The sequence below is a fragment of the Oncorhynchus mykiss genome, chromosome 3 (assembly GCF_057628025.1).
Source record: "Oncorhynchus mykiss isolate SJ-2025 chromosome 3, ASM5762802v1, whole genome shotgun sequence".
In the NCBI taxonomy this organism is placed as follows: Eukaryota; Metazoa; Chordata; class Actinopteri; order Salmoniformes; family Salmonidae; genus Oncorhynchus; species Oncorhynchus mykiss.
The window spans coordinates 81,381,233-81,397,086 of record NC_143024.1 but is presented as its reverse complement, the minus strand read 5'-3'; the positions used below and the strand labels follow the sequence as shown (position 1 = coordinate 81,397,086).

Sequence of the window (15,854 nt, the reverse complement as noted above, 5' to 3'; positions counted from 1 at the left end):
TATATTTTTGACTGTCAGTATGCAAAGAGCAGAGGGGGAGATGCCATTTGCAGAACCCCTTGGTAAGGATGTAAGGATTTTAGGCTAGGTTTCATAAATACTTTTGGACTAGATACATTTAATTCACCTTACTGGTGTCAAGTGAAAGTCCACAGGCCCGTTGCCAGGGGGATTTGATGTCACGCACTCCATAAAACATTTCCAACTTAAGAGATTGATTAAGTGTCTACAATGCATTTTGCTAGGGCAGTCCTATCAGTAATGGTACTTACATCTCAGTAGATACAAAGACAATTCAACAGGAAGTTCATAGATGTATTGCACGATCTTGGATGAATTTTTTTATTTGTTCGGAAGAGCATTATGGTTGCATGCATGATACAGCAACGTCAACAATCATTGGTGTGGCTATTTGATAAAATAATCTATTACATTATGCTGTATCTGTCGTGAACCAGGATGTCCATCTTCCAGTACAGCATTTACTAAAATAAGTCCCTCTTTCCAATTCATTTTCAAACCGCATCGGGAGTAGAAAAAACTAACCTAACATGACAATGTCCGCTGGGCTAGGTAGAGAAGCTACCTGTTGTAGGCCCTTTCCTTCTTCGCCCTCTCTAGGGCCTTGTCAATTGTCTTCTCATTCTCGCCCCTGCATTTGGGGCAGAACCACTTCCCCTTGGGCTTGTGATGTAGCGCCACACAGGAGAAGTGGAACCACTCGATGAGACACTCGTCGTTATCACAGCCAATCATCTCGCCGTAAGATACCTGTTCACACAGGCAGTAGGTGGGCTCGTCTGGGTCGATGGGCAGGTCTAGGGGTGACACCTCCCTCTCTGACTTGCCCTTTGACTTCTTCTTCTTGGACGACAACGTTTTGGCCCTCTTCTCTCTGGGCGCCACCTCATCAACATGACCCATGCTTCCATAACTCTCCCAATTCTCTCCGCTTTTCTGCCGCCGTGACCGTTTCCCGCCAGACTTGTCCCCCCCGCCGACTGAGCACGGTGTCACCTCGTCACGCCTCTTGTCATGGTGACCAGCTTTGCCCGGAGTTGTTGTTTCTGCTGACGGCACTATGGAGGCTGCGGTCGTCGTCATGGCAGTTGATGTGGGTACATGGGTATCAGGGTTCTCCTTGGAGGCGTGGAGGAGCTCAGAATGCCAGTCCACCTGTCTGCTACAGTTCTCCACCAACTCCACCTGGAACAGTACAGAGTGAGTATGTGTGTGTATATATATTTTAAACACTGTGGGTTTTGATCAGTGAGGTGACATGCAGTACCAGTCAAAAGTTTAGATAACCCACTCATTCCAGTTTTTATTTTTTATTTTTTTAAACATTGTAGAATAATAAAGACAAACTATGAAATAACACATATGGAATCATGCAGTAACCAAAAAAAGTTACATCAAAATATATTTGAGATTCTTCAAAGTAGCCACCCTTTGCTTTGGACAATATTGGCAACCTCTCAATAAGGTTAATGAGGTAGTTAACTGGAATGAATTTCAATTAACAGGTGTGCCTTGTTACTTAATTTGATCCAATCAGTTGTTGCGACAAGATAGGGTTGTTACACAGATTTCCAAATATGGCTAAAGACCAAGTCCATATTATCGCAAGAACAGCTCAAATATGCAAAGAGAAACGACAGTCCATCATTACTTTAAGACATGAAGGTTAGTCAATGCGGAAAATGTCAAGAACTTTTAAAGTTTCTTCAAGTGCAGTCGCAAAAACCATCAACTAGCTATGATGAAATTGGCTCTCATGAGGACCGCGGAAAGGAAAGGAAGACCCAGAGTTACCTCTGCTGCAGAGGATAAGTTCACTTGAGTTACCAGCCTCAGAAATTACAGCCCAAATAAATCCTTTAGAGTTCAAGAGACACATCCCAACATCAACTATTCAGAGGAGACTGTCAATTGCTGCAAAGAAACTACTAAAATGACGCCAATAAGAGACTTGCTTGGGCCAAGATGGAAATCTGTCCTTTGGTCTGATGAGTCCAAATTTGAGATTTCTTGTTTCCAACCCTTGTGTGTTTGAGATGCAGAGTAGGTGAGCGGATGATCTCCGCATGTGTGGTTCCCACAGTGAAGCATGGAGGAGGTGGTGTGATGGTTCTTTGCTGGTGACACTGTCTTATGTATTTAGAATTCAAGACACACTTAAGCAGCATGGCTTCCATAGCATTCTGCAGCAATAAGCCATCCCATCTGGTTTGCACATATACCGCATTTTATGATATACCGGTATTGATGCAGGGACCAGTTTGGGTTTTTACTTTACCTTCTAAACCAGTATTTTAATGTTTGGTTTGTTAAATGTGATACGCCATGTGTGTAGTGTAGTATGAGCTAAAAATATGTTTATTAACCTAACCCTCGCATGTCATACATAGGTACGGATACCCCCAAGGGACATCCTACAACAATGTGTAATGTTAATTTTGATAGTTTACTTCGCTACTTGAATAATCTCTCTCCACCCTGTTCTCCGTTCCAAACACAGCCACGCCCCCTGTTACTGAAGGAGCGCATTTGACTTTCCTCAACCACGAGACACTTGCATTCAGTCAAGAATGCAGTTTTCACTTTGCTTATAAATATAAATCAACTAGCGTTCTATAATGACACTATAAGTTTGTGTTTCTTACATCAGTAAACAGCAAGTTTGTCAATTTCTTAGCAAGTTGCCCTAAATCTTGTGGGACGCTAATTATTAGCCGCTAATGCTAATAGCTACTGAGTAAGAGCAAACGTGATGGTGTAGACCTAAATCAGCATCTTCTAAAATCAATGAGGAATATGCAAAGCAAGAATGTTAGCTTCATGAAGTAGCTAAGAGAAAACATGCAACGTAGCCAAAGCTCATAGGTTCCCCTAGTAAACACTTATCAAAACTTTAGTTCCTACCCTGTCACAATAACGCCTTCCTGGCATTTTAATTAGTTGCCATCTCAAACACTGTATTCAAAGTGCCCACTATTATATTCTAACTATAGAATTAGAATAGTCATTATATTTCCAAGATTCCAACAGTTTTGCTCTAATTCGCAAGTCAAATCACAATTGCAACATTTGGTAAAAAAAAAATAAGTCCTAGATTATTTGCCCATATCATGCAGCCCTATGTGGCAGTGTGAGAATTCTCAATTGAGCAGTGGTTGTAAAGTACTTAAGTAGTACTTGAAAGTGTTTTTACTTAAGTCTTTTTGGGGGGAATATGTACATTATTTTTACTCCATACATTTTCTCTGACACCTAAAAGTACTCGTTACATTTTGAATGCTTAGCAGGACAGGAAAATGGTCAAATTCAAGAGAATATTCCATGTCATCTAATGCCTCTGATCTGGCAGACTCAAACACAAATGCTTTGTTTGTAAATTATGTCTGAGTGTTGGAGTGTGCCCCTGGCTATCTGTAAATAAAAACAAGAAAATGGTGCCACCTGGTTTGCTTAATATAAGGAATTTTTATTATTTATACTTTTACTTTGATAGCCAAGTACATTTTATCAATTACATTTACTTTTGGTACTTAAGTATATCTAAAACCAAATACTTTTAGACATTTACTCAAGTTGTATAAAATCCTGTTTACTTAAGTAATATTCTATTAATGTATCTTTACTTTTACTCAAGTATGATAATTGGGTACTTTTTCCACCACTGCAACTGAGCGCAGGGAATGCAGAAGTGATAAGTGCTGAAATGTGTTTTGGTTGAAGTTGAATTGAACAGTATAAAACAATCAGAATGGAGAAAGACTCATTGAAATCGCTTAGAATGTACATGTTGCCACCCTAGGATCACTCACTACTCACAAAGCAAACATAGAACTTTGATTATTCAAAACTAAAAATACCATACCATTTTTTTTTTTTTTTACAAATACCGTGATATAATATTTTGGCCATATCACAGTCCTAGGTGGGACTGTTTTTCAACGGGACAATGACCAAACCACACCTCCAGGCTGTGTAAGGGTTATTTGACCAAGGAGAGTGATGGACTGCTACATCAGATGACCTGGCCTCTACAATCACCTGACCTCAACCCAATTGAATGGGATGAATTGGACCGCAGAGTTAAGGAAAGCAGCCAACAAGTGCTCAGCTTGTGGGGGAATTCCTTCAAGACTGTTGGAAAAGCATTCCAGGTAAAGCTGGTTGAGAGAATGCCAAGCATGTGCAAAGCTGTCATCAAGGCAAAGGGTGGCTACTTTGAAGAATCTCAAATATATTTAGATTTGTTTAATACTTTGTTGGTTACTACATGATTCCAGATGTGTTATTTCATAGTTTTGATGTCTTCACTATTATTCTACAATGTAGAAAATAGTAAAAATAAAGAAAACCCCTTGAATGAGTAGGTGTCCAAACCTTTGACTGGTATTGCAAGTTGGTCAAGGAGTGACCAATATGGTCTTTGTTGCAGCCTCATCCATCAATATTATTGCTTTTCAAGTTGGAAAATCAAACTTCTTCAGGATTAGTGTCCTGTCCGCAGGACAGTTGGGCTAACGTAGGCTGATGTGATTAGCATGAGGTTGTAAGAAACAAAAAAAGATTCCCAGGACATATACATATCTGATATGGGCAGAAAGTTTAAATTTTTGTTAATCTAACTGCACTGTCCAATTTACAGTAGCTATTAGAGTGAAATAATACCATGCTATTGTTTGAGAAGAGTGCACAATTATGAACTTGAAAATGTATGAATAAACCAATAAGGCACATTTGGGCAGTCTTGATACAACATTTTGAATAGATATGCAAGATTTCACTGCATCACTCAGACTTTGCACATAAAGTTCTGCTATACAGCGGCCAAAGTCTAAATTGCACCTTTCAAAAAAGTTACAGAAAAAAAAAGAAAAAAAAATATTCCTTTTGTATTGTCTTTTACCAGATCTAATGTGTTATATTCTCCTACATTCCTTTCACATTTCCACAAACTTTAAAGTGTTTCCTTTCAAATGGTATCAATAATACACATATCCTTGCTACAGGCAGGTAGATTTAGGTATGTCATTTTAGGCGAAAATTGAAAAAGTGGTTGAAGCAAAGTTTATATAAAAGGGGAGACACTTTTGTCCATAAACAATAATACAGGCAGCCAGCCACGTTCACGCACCATCTGCCCAGCAATCTGGATCTTCTCATCTCCCAGCTCCTGGCTGCGGATAAGAGCTCTCTGGATGGCCAGCTGAAGTCTATGCCGCTGGAGAGGGTCGGACTCCCGACTGTAGCGCTCATAAACGTCATCCAGCTCTTGCAGGCCATCTGAGGCAGGCAGGCGGTGGCCATAGGATGCAAGAGATATAACAAACAATTTAACAAACATGGCCCATAGATAGCGTAAAGTGGATGGAGTGGCAGTTTTATTATGGAGCTAAACAAACGTGTATTACTCTAAGCTAAATACATTTACATAACTTGAAACGAATATTGTCTTAATTTTACATAGAATAGTAGACACCTTTTATTCAAATTGTAACTTCATCGAATGATACAAGCTAGCTAGCCTGTGCATCTGGACGCCAGTACCCAGCTACTGCTAGAAACTAGCAGCGTAACTTCAGCTAGCTAGGTTAACAGACTAGTAGCAGTTGTGTAAACTGGCTATATTGATTAACGTTACCTAGCAGGTAGCTAGCAAAGTTGGTCAGTGGATGAAACGTGAACGATTTACCTTGATATGTCGCATCAATTTCCTTCATAAGCGACACACTCCTCTGTAGGTCGAAAGGCAGTGATTCGACCAAATCCAAATATTCTTCCACATAATTTGAAACGACGTGGACCGGGTCGCCGTTAGCCGGATTTAACATTGTCGTCAGTCAATGTCCACACAAAGCTGTCCACAAAAAAAATCAAATGTTACACAGAACATCCTTCTACAACATTATGGCACACAGAACATCCGAAACTCAATCCTACAGTACACGTTGGACGAATGAATAAAACATATTTGCAATCTCTTTTACGTTTAAGCTGACCTTTTTCCTTACTGTATCCATGAAACCTAGTTCCACTATCTAACGTTTAACAGGAGGAAGCTTCAGGCTCTTAGAGCCTACTGTGTTAGCGAACTAGCTACCATTAGCTAGTAGCAGTAACGTCGTTACAGCCTTCACACTGATTATGGTCTGAACACGCTAATGAAGCAATGCAAACGACCAATTTTTACTCACCAGAAACGTTATATGTTTTCCGCCTACTGAAGCTCATACAATGTATTCAATCCAACTGGAGAATATTCTAACGGTGCATTGATTAGAGCGTGAAGAACGGTAAACTTGAGTTGAACAAATAAACCGGTGTTTTGCGCATGCGCATCCTGTGAAACTCGACATGTGTCGATTTGTTTTTTTGTGAAGATACTTTTTCGGCAACGACGTTTGAATATGTTTTTAAGTCTATTGTTTTAATGCATTTAGTTTACAATTATGCAGATCTTGTGAAAATGGTTGATGCCTGACATGTTGATGTTACATCTTAGCTTGATACAGTTCCATAGTTTTGCTCTGATGTTATGAAGGCGATAACCCGCCATATCGTAAATACAATGTATGCGCCCTCAGGTGGCAGTATGACAGAATGGCAATTATTTAAAATGTAAACAAAGTTTCTCTCCATCGCAGGCATTTTGCACTGTTTGAGCTGACAGTTATCATTGATACATTGGATAATCTAACTCTGTGCAACACTGTGAGGGAGGTAGAAGACAGAACAAAGAAGTTAACTTTCAACCAACATTTTAATATTTACAATGTAAAAGATGTTTATGACAAAAACAGGAGACCACACCGGTGCCATATTGTCACTAAGATTCTATTCTGGATGACAGTAAAGATAGAGAATGGATTCTCAGGATTCCCATGGAAGAGTGTGTCGTTATGTCTATGTACAGTATGTATGCATGTATGTAAGTGTATGTACAGTACGTATGTGAGTATCTTGGACCCCTGTAGACCGTTCTCAGCTCTCAAATAGTTTTTTGAAGGCGGAGCTGATCTCCTGGATCATGTCTGTGGTGGTGGTGGCTCGCCAATGTTTGTGAAAGGCCTGTCTGTTACACTGTCTGGTCAGAGAACAGGCCCCGAACGCTGCCACCACTGACGGGTTCACACTGAGGCAGAGATTGGAGAACATATTACAGTTACGGCAATGACAAATAAACTGTCCAATTAGGCCAACTAAGTAACAATGGCAGCCCCTTCTAATGTTCTCTCTCATAGAACTATATTCATTTTGGCCATGTCAGTGTATAAGCACATAATGGTAATGAATATGGTACCTTTTGGTCATGTCTGCTGAGGAGGTGTATGCCCAGTGTGCCAGCACTCCCAGAGAGCCAGATAGGAGGTCACCTTGTCCCCCACACCTACACCCGCTGCCCTCCTGTCTGCACAAGATCCCTGGACGTCACAGAGACACAGGACACAGTCAGAGCTTTACAGGAAATTGTGTGAATGTCGCATTTAGTCTAAGTGTAGCTGTACGTGTGTGCGTGACAGACACTAACCCTTGTTGCCGTCAGTGATAAGATCGTCCTCCCCCTTGAGCACCACAGTCAGGTTGCCCATGGCAACACTGAGCTCCATGGCACTCCTCTGATGGTCACTGCTATCCAGAGGCTCATGGTGCTAAAAAAACAGACAGACAGTAGGATAATGATAAACACACAACACACACAGAGCTGAACTGGCAGACTCACCATAGCCTCATACAACCTGGTGAATTCCATGTAGTTGGGAGTGAGGATGCCCTTCTTGTACCCTTGAATGACTGATGGTTGCTGAGCAACCAGCCACAGCCCGTCCTATTGGTGGAACATACAATCACTGCACATCTTTGTGAAGAAATCTAAATCTATTAACAAAGTGAAAATATGTTTTGTGTACAGTACTTACTGCATCAATAATTATAGGGATATCTCTTGCTTTGGACTTCTCAATTACTTCCTGAAGAGAAAAAAAGAGTCATGAAAACATTGGTAATATGTCAACTGTCAACTAAAATTGACTGTGTGTGTTCAGTGTCCCATGTGCCTTGGCGGTTTTCAGCAGCATTTCGTCTCTGCCCAGCCCCGGGCCCACCACCAGGCAGTGAAGTCTGGGGAGCCATTTCTCTATCTCCTCCACTGCATTGGGGCTGTCCCTATAGATAATATTAACACAGTTATCATCAACAAAGACATCCATTACATGCACACTGCTTACAAATAGGCTTCCATTCCTAGACAGAACTTACAGCACAGGATGAACTATGAGCTCCGGACTGTAGGATTTGATCACCGTCACTGCAGCTTTAGCGCAGAATACGTGTGACATATCGGCCCCCTGGGAAGTGATACAGCAGAGGTTTTGTCGTCATATCACTGTCTCCACCAGAGTAAAAAATGACACAGGACCAAGAAAGCTACTTTGTGCTTACCACTTTCAATGCAGAGATAGCAGCAAAGTACGGAGCTCCTGTATACCTTACCATGACAAGAAAAACAATCAGAAAGAAGGATGGAACGAAAGAAGGATAGAAAGAAGAACATTTTAGAATATCTTTGGTACCTCACACAATATGGGTATACTCCAGAAAACCTTAATTTAGAAATCCAAGTTAAAGGTGGGGCTGGGTCACTTGGATAACTTACTCCTGACATCCCCCAATAATCCCAATCCGCCCATATTGGCCTTTGTGCTTTTTAGACGTCAGCTGAGGGACTATATTCTTCACCAGTGGAAGGATATCATCCATTCCTCGGCAAGCTGCTGTCCCAAGGGAGGAGTGCTCGAGGACTGAAAAAGGAGAGAGAAGTATTCAGAGTTTACTTAAAACTTGCCGCTTCCCTGCGCTAACTGCTTGTGTGTGCATTTACAGTGCCTTGCGAAAGTATTCGGCCCCCTTGAACTTTGCAACCTTTTGCCACATTTCAGGCTTCAAACATAAAGATATAAAACTGTATTTTTTGTGAAGAATCAACAACAAGTGGGACACAATCATGAAGTGGAACGACATTTATTGGATATTTCAAACTTTTTTAACAAATCAAAAACTGAAAAATTGGGCGTGCAAAATTATTCAGCCCCTTTACTTTCAGTGCAGCAAACTCTCTCCAGAAGTTCAGTGAGGATCTCTGAATGATCCAATGTTGACCTAAATGACTAATGATGATAAATACAATCCACTTGTGTGTAATCAAGTCTCCGTATAAATGCACCTGCACTGTGATAGTCTCAGAGGTCCGTTAAAAGCGCAGAGCATCATGAAGAACAAGGAACACACCAGGCAGGTCCGAGATACTGTTGTGAAGAAGTTTAAAGCCAGATTTGGATACAAAAAGATTTCCCAAGCTTTAAACATCCCAAGGAGCACTGTGCAAGCGATAATATTGAAATGGAAGGAGTATCAGACCACTGCAAATCTACCAAGACCTGGCCGTCCCTCTAAACTTTCAGCTCATACAAGGAGAAGACTGATCAGAGATGCAGCCAAGAGGCCCATGATCACTCTGGATGAACTGCAGAGATCTACAGCTGAGGTGGGAGACTCTGTCCATAGGACAACAATCAGTCATATATTGCACAAATCTGGCCTTTATGGAAGAGTGGCAAGAAGAAAGCCATTTCTTAAAGATATCCATAAAAAGTGTTGTTTAAAGTTTGCCACAAGCCACCTGGGAGACACACCAAACATGTGGAAGAAGGTGCTCTGGTCAGATGAAACCAAAATTGAACTTTTTGGCAACAATGCAAAACGTTATGTTTGGCGTAAAAGCAACACAGCTCATCACTCTGAACACACCATCCCCACTGTCAAACATGGTGGTGGCAGCATCATGGTTTGGGCCTGCTTTTCTTCAGCAGGGACAGGGAAGATGGTTAAAATTGATGGGAAGATGGATGGAGCCAAATACAGGACCATTCTGGAAGAAAACCTGATGGAGTCTGCAAAAGACCTGAGACTGGCACGGAGATTTGTCTTCCAACAGACAATGATCCAAAACATAAAGCAAAATCTACAATGGAATGGTTAAAAAATAAACATATCCAGGTGTTAGAATGGCCAAGTCAAAGTCCAGACCTGAATCCAATCGAGAATCTGTGGAAAGAACTGAAAACTGCTGTTCACAAATGCTCTCCATCCAACCTCACTGAGCTCGAGCTGTTTTGCAAGGAGGAATGGGAAAAAATGTCAGTCTCTCGATGTGCAAAACTGATAGAGACATACCCCAAGCGACTTACAGCTGTAATCGCAGCAAAAGGTGGCGCCACAAAGTATTAACTTAAGGGGGCTGAATAATTTTGCACGCCCAATTTTTCAGTTTTTGATTTGTTAAAAAAGTTTGAAATATCCAATAAATGTCGTTCCACTTCATGATTGTGTCCCACTTGTTGTTGATTCTTCACAAAAAAATACAGTTTTATATCTTTATGTTTGAAGCCTGAAATGTGGCAAAAGGTCACAAAGTTCAAGGGGACCGAATACTTTCGCAAGGCACTGTAGTTCAGCCTAGATATCTTTGTGGGTCTGTTTCAGCCTTATTCAGTTCTGTTTGACCTGTTGACAAGCAGTCTCACCAGAGCTGGCCATTGGTTAAACACATGTCAACTGAGTAAGAGAAGCAAATACCTAAACCTGCGTTGGACTGTGGTTGACTGTGGTAGCTGGGCCACTCAGCCTGGGACTGGGGCGAGCGGACTCGGCGGTGACTCGACCGACCACGCCTCATTTGGCCAGAGGCGGACATGGGCACACCTGGCTGCATGGTGGACTCCATGGTATTCAGAGCAGGCGGCATTGCTGTGTTTGGGGTAGCTGTGGCGACAGGGTTCCTGGTGGCGATGCTGGAAAACATCTGTCCCAACACCTGGAGCATGTGGAGCTCACGGGCATGTTTGGCTTCTCGCCGGTGGTCCTCGGCCTGCAGACGCTGCTCCTCCATCTGGTAGAAGCTCTGCTCAGCCTCGGCACTTTGCTCCAGGAGGCGCTTCGTCACACTGTCCAGGGCCAGGTCGGCGTGCCGCTTCTTGGGCCGCTTGGAGGATGGCCCACCAGCTGACTGGCTGCTGATCTGTCTGACTGTAGTGCCTGTTGAGGAGGAGTGGATGGAGGTTTGAGAGCTGCCACTGTGGTAGTATTGGTATACTAGCTATGGTTGATTTCGCAAATACGGGCACTTTTTGGATGTTTTTGAAAATGAAACCTCTTGAAACTGTTTTTTTAATCTATGTGAATATTTTCTTCACTCTCTGGAAACAAGATCAAATAGTAGCTGAGACCATACTATTTAAGAGTAGAAAGATTTTTTAGGTTTCCCCAAATACCCGAGGGGAAATGTCAATACCACCACGTCATAAAATTGTCCATATATGCCTTGATGATACTCAGAAACATGCATTTACCACATCAAAATCTTAATATTTGACAATTTAGGAATTATCTCTAAGAACAAGCATATAAAAGGTTCACATATGGGAATCATAATCAATATCAATTGTAATTTTAATACACATTTACCGTGATGGTAATGACAGTGTGGTGGAAATTACATTTCATATAAAACTTATTAAAAATACCATTAAATATGTTGAACGTCACAGTTGTACATGTTTCATTTTATTGAAGATATAGAACACAATTCAAAACCTCAAAAAACAAAAGGTTACATGCCTCAAGAACTTAAAGCGTATTTTAGAACAATTGTTGGATTCAATGCATTAGGCAGAAATACATCTACAAGGTTGTAAACACTAGTTGACATTAAACAAATTGTTGTTCACTGGCTGCAGTCTATTGATTCAGGCTCATGAGACAGGTATGTGCTCACTCAAGATTATGCTCTCTATTGCTTAACGAGAGAGCAAATTTCCTCCCAGACTGCGCCATCAGGCATCATATGCCGTTTAGTCACTGGATGAGGCTCAGGGACAAGCCCCAGCACATTCTCTGGTTGGTACCATACAATTTCCTCTCTCGTTGCCCAAAATAATCTGTTTGCTCTCACACGACTCATCGTCTTGACTAGAGCACTGCTCTCTGCATCAACATCTTGTATTGTATAATACCAGGGTAAGGGTATTCATATTTCACAACACACCACTTTCCAATCAGTCTCATGTATGTCTGCAATGGGCAGTTTTGCACAACAAAATAGTTGTGGTGCTGTGCAGGTTGAAGTGAAGATTGTGCTTTGTCTGCCTCTGTTGAATTATCACGGTCTGTGGCCCAGAACAATCACAGATGTGGAGTTGAGCACCAACAACTGAGAGCTCTCCATGTGATTTGTCCTGTAATGGCAGTGATGATCTGTAAACAACATAGAACATTTCTTAAATTGATGAATATACAGGAAATCTCTAACACATTCTGTTAACACCTTCAGTAAACACTTAAATGACTTAGAATGAAAAGACAGTGATTTGAAAATCTACAATTTGATCTACATTTTGTAATTACAAATCTATAGTTTTACATGAAACATATTACCTGGTGTATTTTCATTGTTCCACGGATCGTCTCAATAAGATCTGGAAGCAGAAGATCAATATTCTCAATCTCTCGCTCTGTGGCGTAAAAGAGCTTCACATTTGATTGCTCTTTGGAAAGTTCCTCGTAGAACCCTTCCATTCTGAAGGTCATTTCCTCTTGCCACCATGGAATCAACTTCTCTTCACAGCTGCACCGATTTCATCCGCAGGACCATTCCCATGTCCAGCCTCCAAAAAATCCCATGTGACCTTCTGAAAGCCCAGTTGAAATGGAATTGTGCTCAGGTAGAATAAATGATTATTGAATCTGTACTGTGTGGTTGGTGCATGTATTACAACATGGAAGACAGTGGCAGATGGATTCAACTCATGAAGGTGGGAGAGAACTTTGGAGAGATGACTAATACATTTTGCCATTACCACCACATTGTCCTTACCATCACAGTTCATTATGTGGTGGTAATTACATGTGGTGGGAAATACATTTTTACAGTATTTGGTCATAAAGAGCAGGGATTCTTGCATGAAGTTGAACAGCAAGCATACAATGTATCCTAAATAATTATTTGAAATTATAGCCTATTTGATAATGACGTACAATATCTCAAAACATATTTACCTTTATTTTCTCTCATTTCCTGGCATCAAACTCTGAATCTCCCTCAATGAGCTCCACTGTCTCTATTCATATCCATAATAACCAAGTACACAAAAATAAACTTACTTAATGCAGCTGGTGGCCACACCAGATACTGACTGTTACTTTTGATTTATTTTGACCCTGCCTTTGTTCAGGGCCACATTATTCCATCTCTGTTAGTCAAGTCTGTGGAACTTGTTCAGTTTATGATGTCTCAGTTGTGTAAATATTTGTATGAACATAACAAGATTCAACATGTTAACTTTGCTGAAAATAAACACAGTTGACAGTGAGAGGACGTTTCTTTTTTTGCTGAGTTTATATAGTTTCCATTTGACTCTTTTTTAATCAGGTGCATTCAATATTTTCTAATTATCAAGAGTTCTGTAAGGGTAATACATAGAATGTCAAAAGTCAGTGTGAGACAGGGCAAAAAAAACATGCAAAAACTGTGAAATCCAGACATTAAATGCTTTAGGAAATAAAATGAAACACTGAAAGCTGAAAAATAAGTTACGGTAATTTTAGTCTCTACTTAATGGATGTGAAATAATAAATTGTATCTTAAAAATCAAACTCTGCGACACAAAAAGGCCTGTATTTGCAAAAGACTCCATATAATAACAATGTAACGACATGCCATACTAATGGTACTTACTATTTCCCACTGTCACAGGGATGGGAGGGTATTCGAGCTTCACTTGGGTTTCTGGGTAGGAGCTTTCCCCTGTGCTCTCCAAGTATGGGTCCTGTGGAGGGTCTGTGTCCACTTCCTCCTCGGTCTCATCCCCCACGGCCCCACTGTGTAACAACTCCTGGGGGTCAATCTGGGGACGGCAGTTTAGTATCGTCTCCATGGCATCGTAGAACTTGCAGATTTTGTGGTATTGTCCGTTGTTCCTCAGGTTGCCCTCCTTGGCCAGGATAAACTGCCTTTTCAGGCTTTTGATTCGCACCCTACACTGCTCTGGGGTTCTTTCGAACCCCATAATTCCCAACCTCCGGGCGACGTCGCGGTAGACATGACTGTTTCGGAAGTTTCCGCCCAACGCCGTCTGGATGTCCCGCTCCCCCCAAATATTCAGCAAGGTTCTGGTTTCGACATCCGACCAGAGAAAGCCCCGTGTTGAATTGGCGAGCATAATTATCAGGTGCGAGAACAACTGATGCGTAATTTATCTTTTAAAGCATGCAGTACGGTCAGAACACCAATAAATGTTACCAAGTCAGCTGGTGAACAAGACTAGCTAGCTAGCAGCAGGAACCTGTATCAAACCTCGACATTCAGAGCCTGAGCCTAAGAAAGGCTAGGTAACAGGTAACATTTTACCTGGACATGGATGGTGCACATTCAGCAGCCAGATGTTGTTTTTCAGACAATGCACTTTCATACAATGGAGATTAGTGTCTGCAAAACTGATTATGGGCCCCCACCATACACTCGAGTACCGCAACATAAACGGTCATTGATATCCGGAATCCTTGGGACGTCACTACCCCCTTTGAAGTTGAAATGCAAAATGGTTAAGGTAGGGTTAGAGTTTAAGGTAGGGACGTCCCAAGGATTCCGAATAGCACTGACCTAAAACAACGGTCAGGGACAGCATGTGTACTACATCACAGGGATTAGCTCACAGAGCTCTACTGGGTCCTAAAGGAAATAGGACGCTTCAGGGATTGGTGTATAAAAAGTGACAGCGACATAATTTTAAAAAGCAGTACAGTATTTGTTGTTTCCACTTTAACTTCATCGTTCATATAGGTTACAGCAATCGACAGTACAACAGTAGAGGCAAAAGACAACCAAATATCCAAGTTCCATGTTTGCATGATTCGGTCATGCTCTTGCGAGCCTATTAGAGGCCGTAGGTAAACCGTGTAATGAGAGGCGCACGGTGCGCACACACTGACAGTTCTTACTTAGACACGAATTGTGAGTTACTGCTGAAAATAGGATAGATAGACGCTTCACTGGGATGAGAGGCGCTAAAAGATCCAAACAAAAACAGGAAGTGTGTTGATAGGAGCATAGAGCTAGATAAAGGACTTCGAGTAAGTAGACAATGGACCTGATCGGACAGCTCAGAGCCTCTGCTCTTTTCTGTCCATAAGAAACATTTGGATTGGTGGAAGAGGCAGGGCAGGAGCAAGGAAGGAGGGTGGTCAGTTTCGCCTTTTTTCTTTCCCCGACATGAGTTTGTGGTGGTTTGCTTTGAAAATAAAAGTAAAAAATAATAAAAAATAAATAAAATTATATATTATATAGCCTCCAGAGCTATATAATATACAGTATAATATCAAATCGTATTAGTCACATGCACCGAATACAACAAGTGTAGTAGACCTTACAGTGAAATGCTTACTTATGAGCCCCTAACCGACAGTGCAGTTTTAAAAAATACAGATAGGAATAAGAGATCAAATGTAACAAGTAATTAAAGAGGAGTAGTAAAAAAAAAATATATATATATATATACAGGGGGGTGCTGGTACAGAGTCAATGTGCGGGGGCACCGGTTAGTTGAAGTAGTATGTACATGTAGGTAGAGATAATTGAAGTGACTATGCATAGATGACAACAGAGTGGCAGTGGTGTGGAGAGGGGAGCGGGGGCAATGTGAATAGTCTGGGTAGCCATTTGACTAGATGTTCTGGAGTCTTATGGCTTTGGGAGTAGAAGCTGTTTTGAAGCCTCTTGGACCTAGACT

General features: G+C 41.3%; 2 protein-coding genes across 7 annotated transcripts; both read right to left on the bottom strand.

Moving 5' to 3' along the window:
* Nucleotides 1-328: 328 nt before the first annotated feature.
* LOC110520479 (inhibitor of growth protein 1) lies at nt 329-6,595 on the bottom strand. 2 transcript variants are annotated; one of them, XM_021597825.3, is made up of 4 exons: nt 6,210-6,595; nt 5,708-5,872; nt 5,150-5,298; nt 329-1,206 (listed from the first exon to the last, which is right to left on the bottom strand). In XM_021597825.3, the coding sequence occupies exons 2-4, from the start codon at nt 5,844-5,846 to the stop codon at nt 583-585; spliced, it is 912 nt and encodes a 303-aa protein (XP_021453500.2). In that variant the 5' UTR covers nt 5,847-5,872; nt 6,210-6,595; the 3' UTR covers nt 329-582. The 2 variants fall into 2 exon arrangements, with proteins under 2 accessions (XP_021453500.2, XP_021453501.2); XM_021597826.3 differs by having other exon boundaries at nt 6,015-6,359.
* A 161-nt stretch (nt 6,596-6,756) lies between these two features.
* Nucleotides 6,757-15,391, bottom strand: LOC110520478 (ATP-dependent (S)-NAD(P)H-hydrate dehydratase). 5 transcript variants are annotated; one of them, XM_021597822.3, is made up of 11 exons: nt 13,805-15,391; nt 10,648-11,106; nt 8,669-8,813; nt 8,455-8,500; nt 8,272-8,360; nt 8,070-8,178; nt 7,932-7,982; nt 7,736-7,840; nt 7,544-7,664; nt 7,316-7,436; nt 6,757-7,147 (listed from the first exon to the last, which is right to left on the bottom strand). In XM_021597822.3, the coding sequence occupies exons 1-11, from the start codon at nt 14,286-14,288 to the stop codon at nt 6,997-6,999; spliced, it is 1,881 nt and encodes a 626-aa protein (XP_021453497.3). In that variant the 5' UTR covers nt 14,289-15,391; the 3' UTR covers nt 6,757-6,996. The 5 variants fall into 5 exon arrangements, 4 of the variants coding, with proteins under 4 accessions (XP_021453497.3, XP_090086379.1, XP_036830924.1 ...); XM_090230253.1 differs by having other exon boundaries at nt 7,316-7,423; XM_036975029.2 differs by having other exon boundaries at nt 14,477-14,757.
* Between the last annotated feature and the right edge of the window lie 463 nt (nt 15,392-15,854).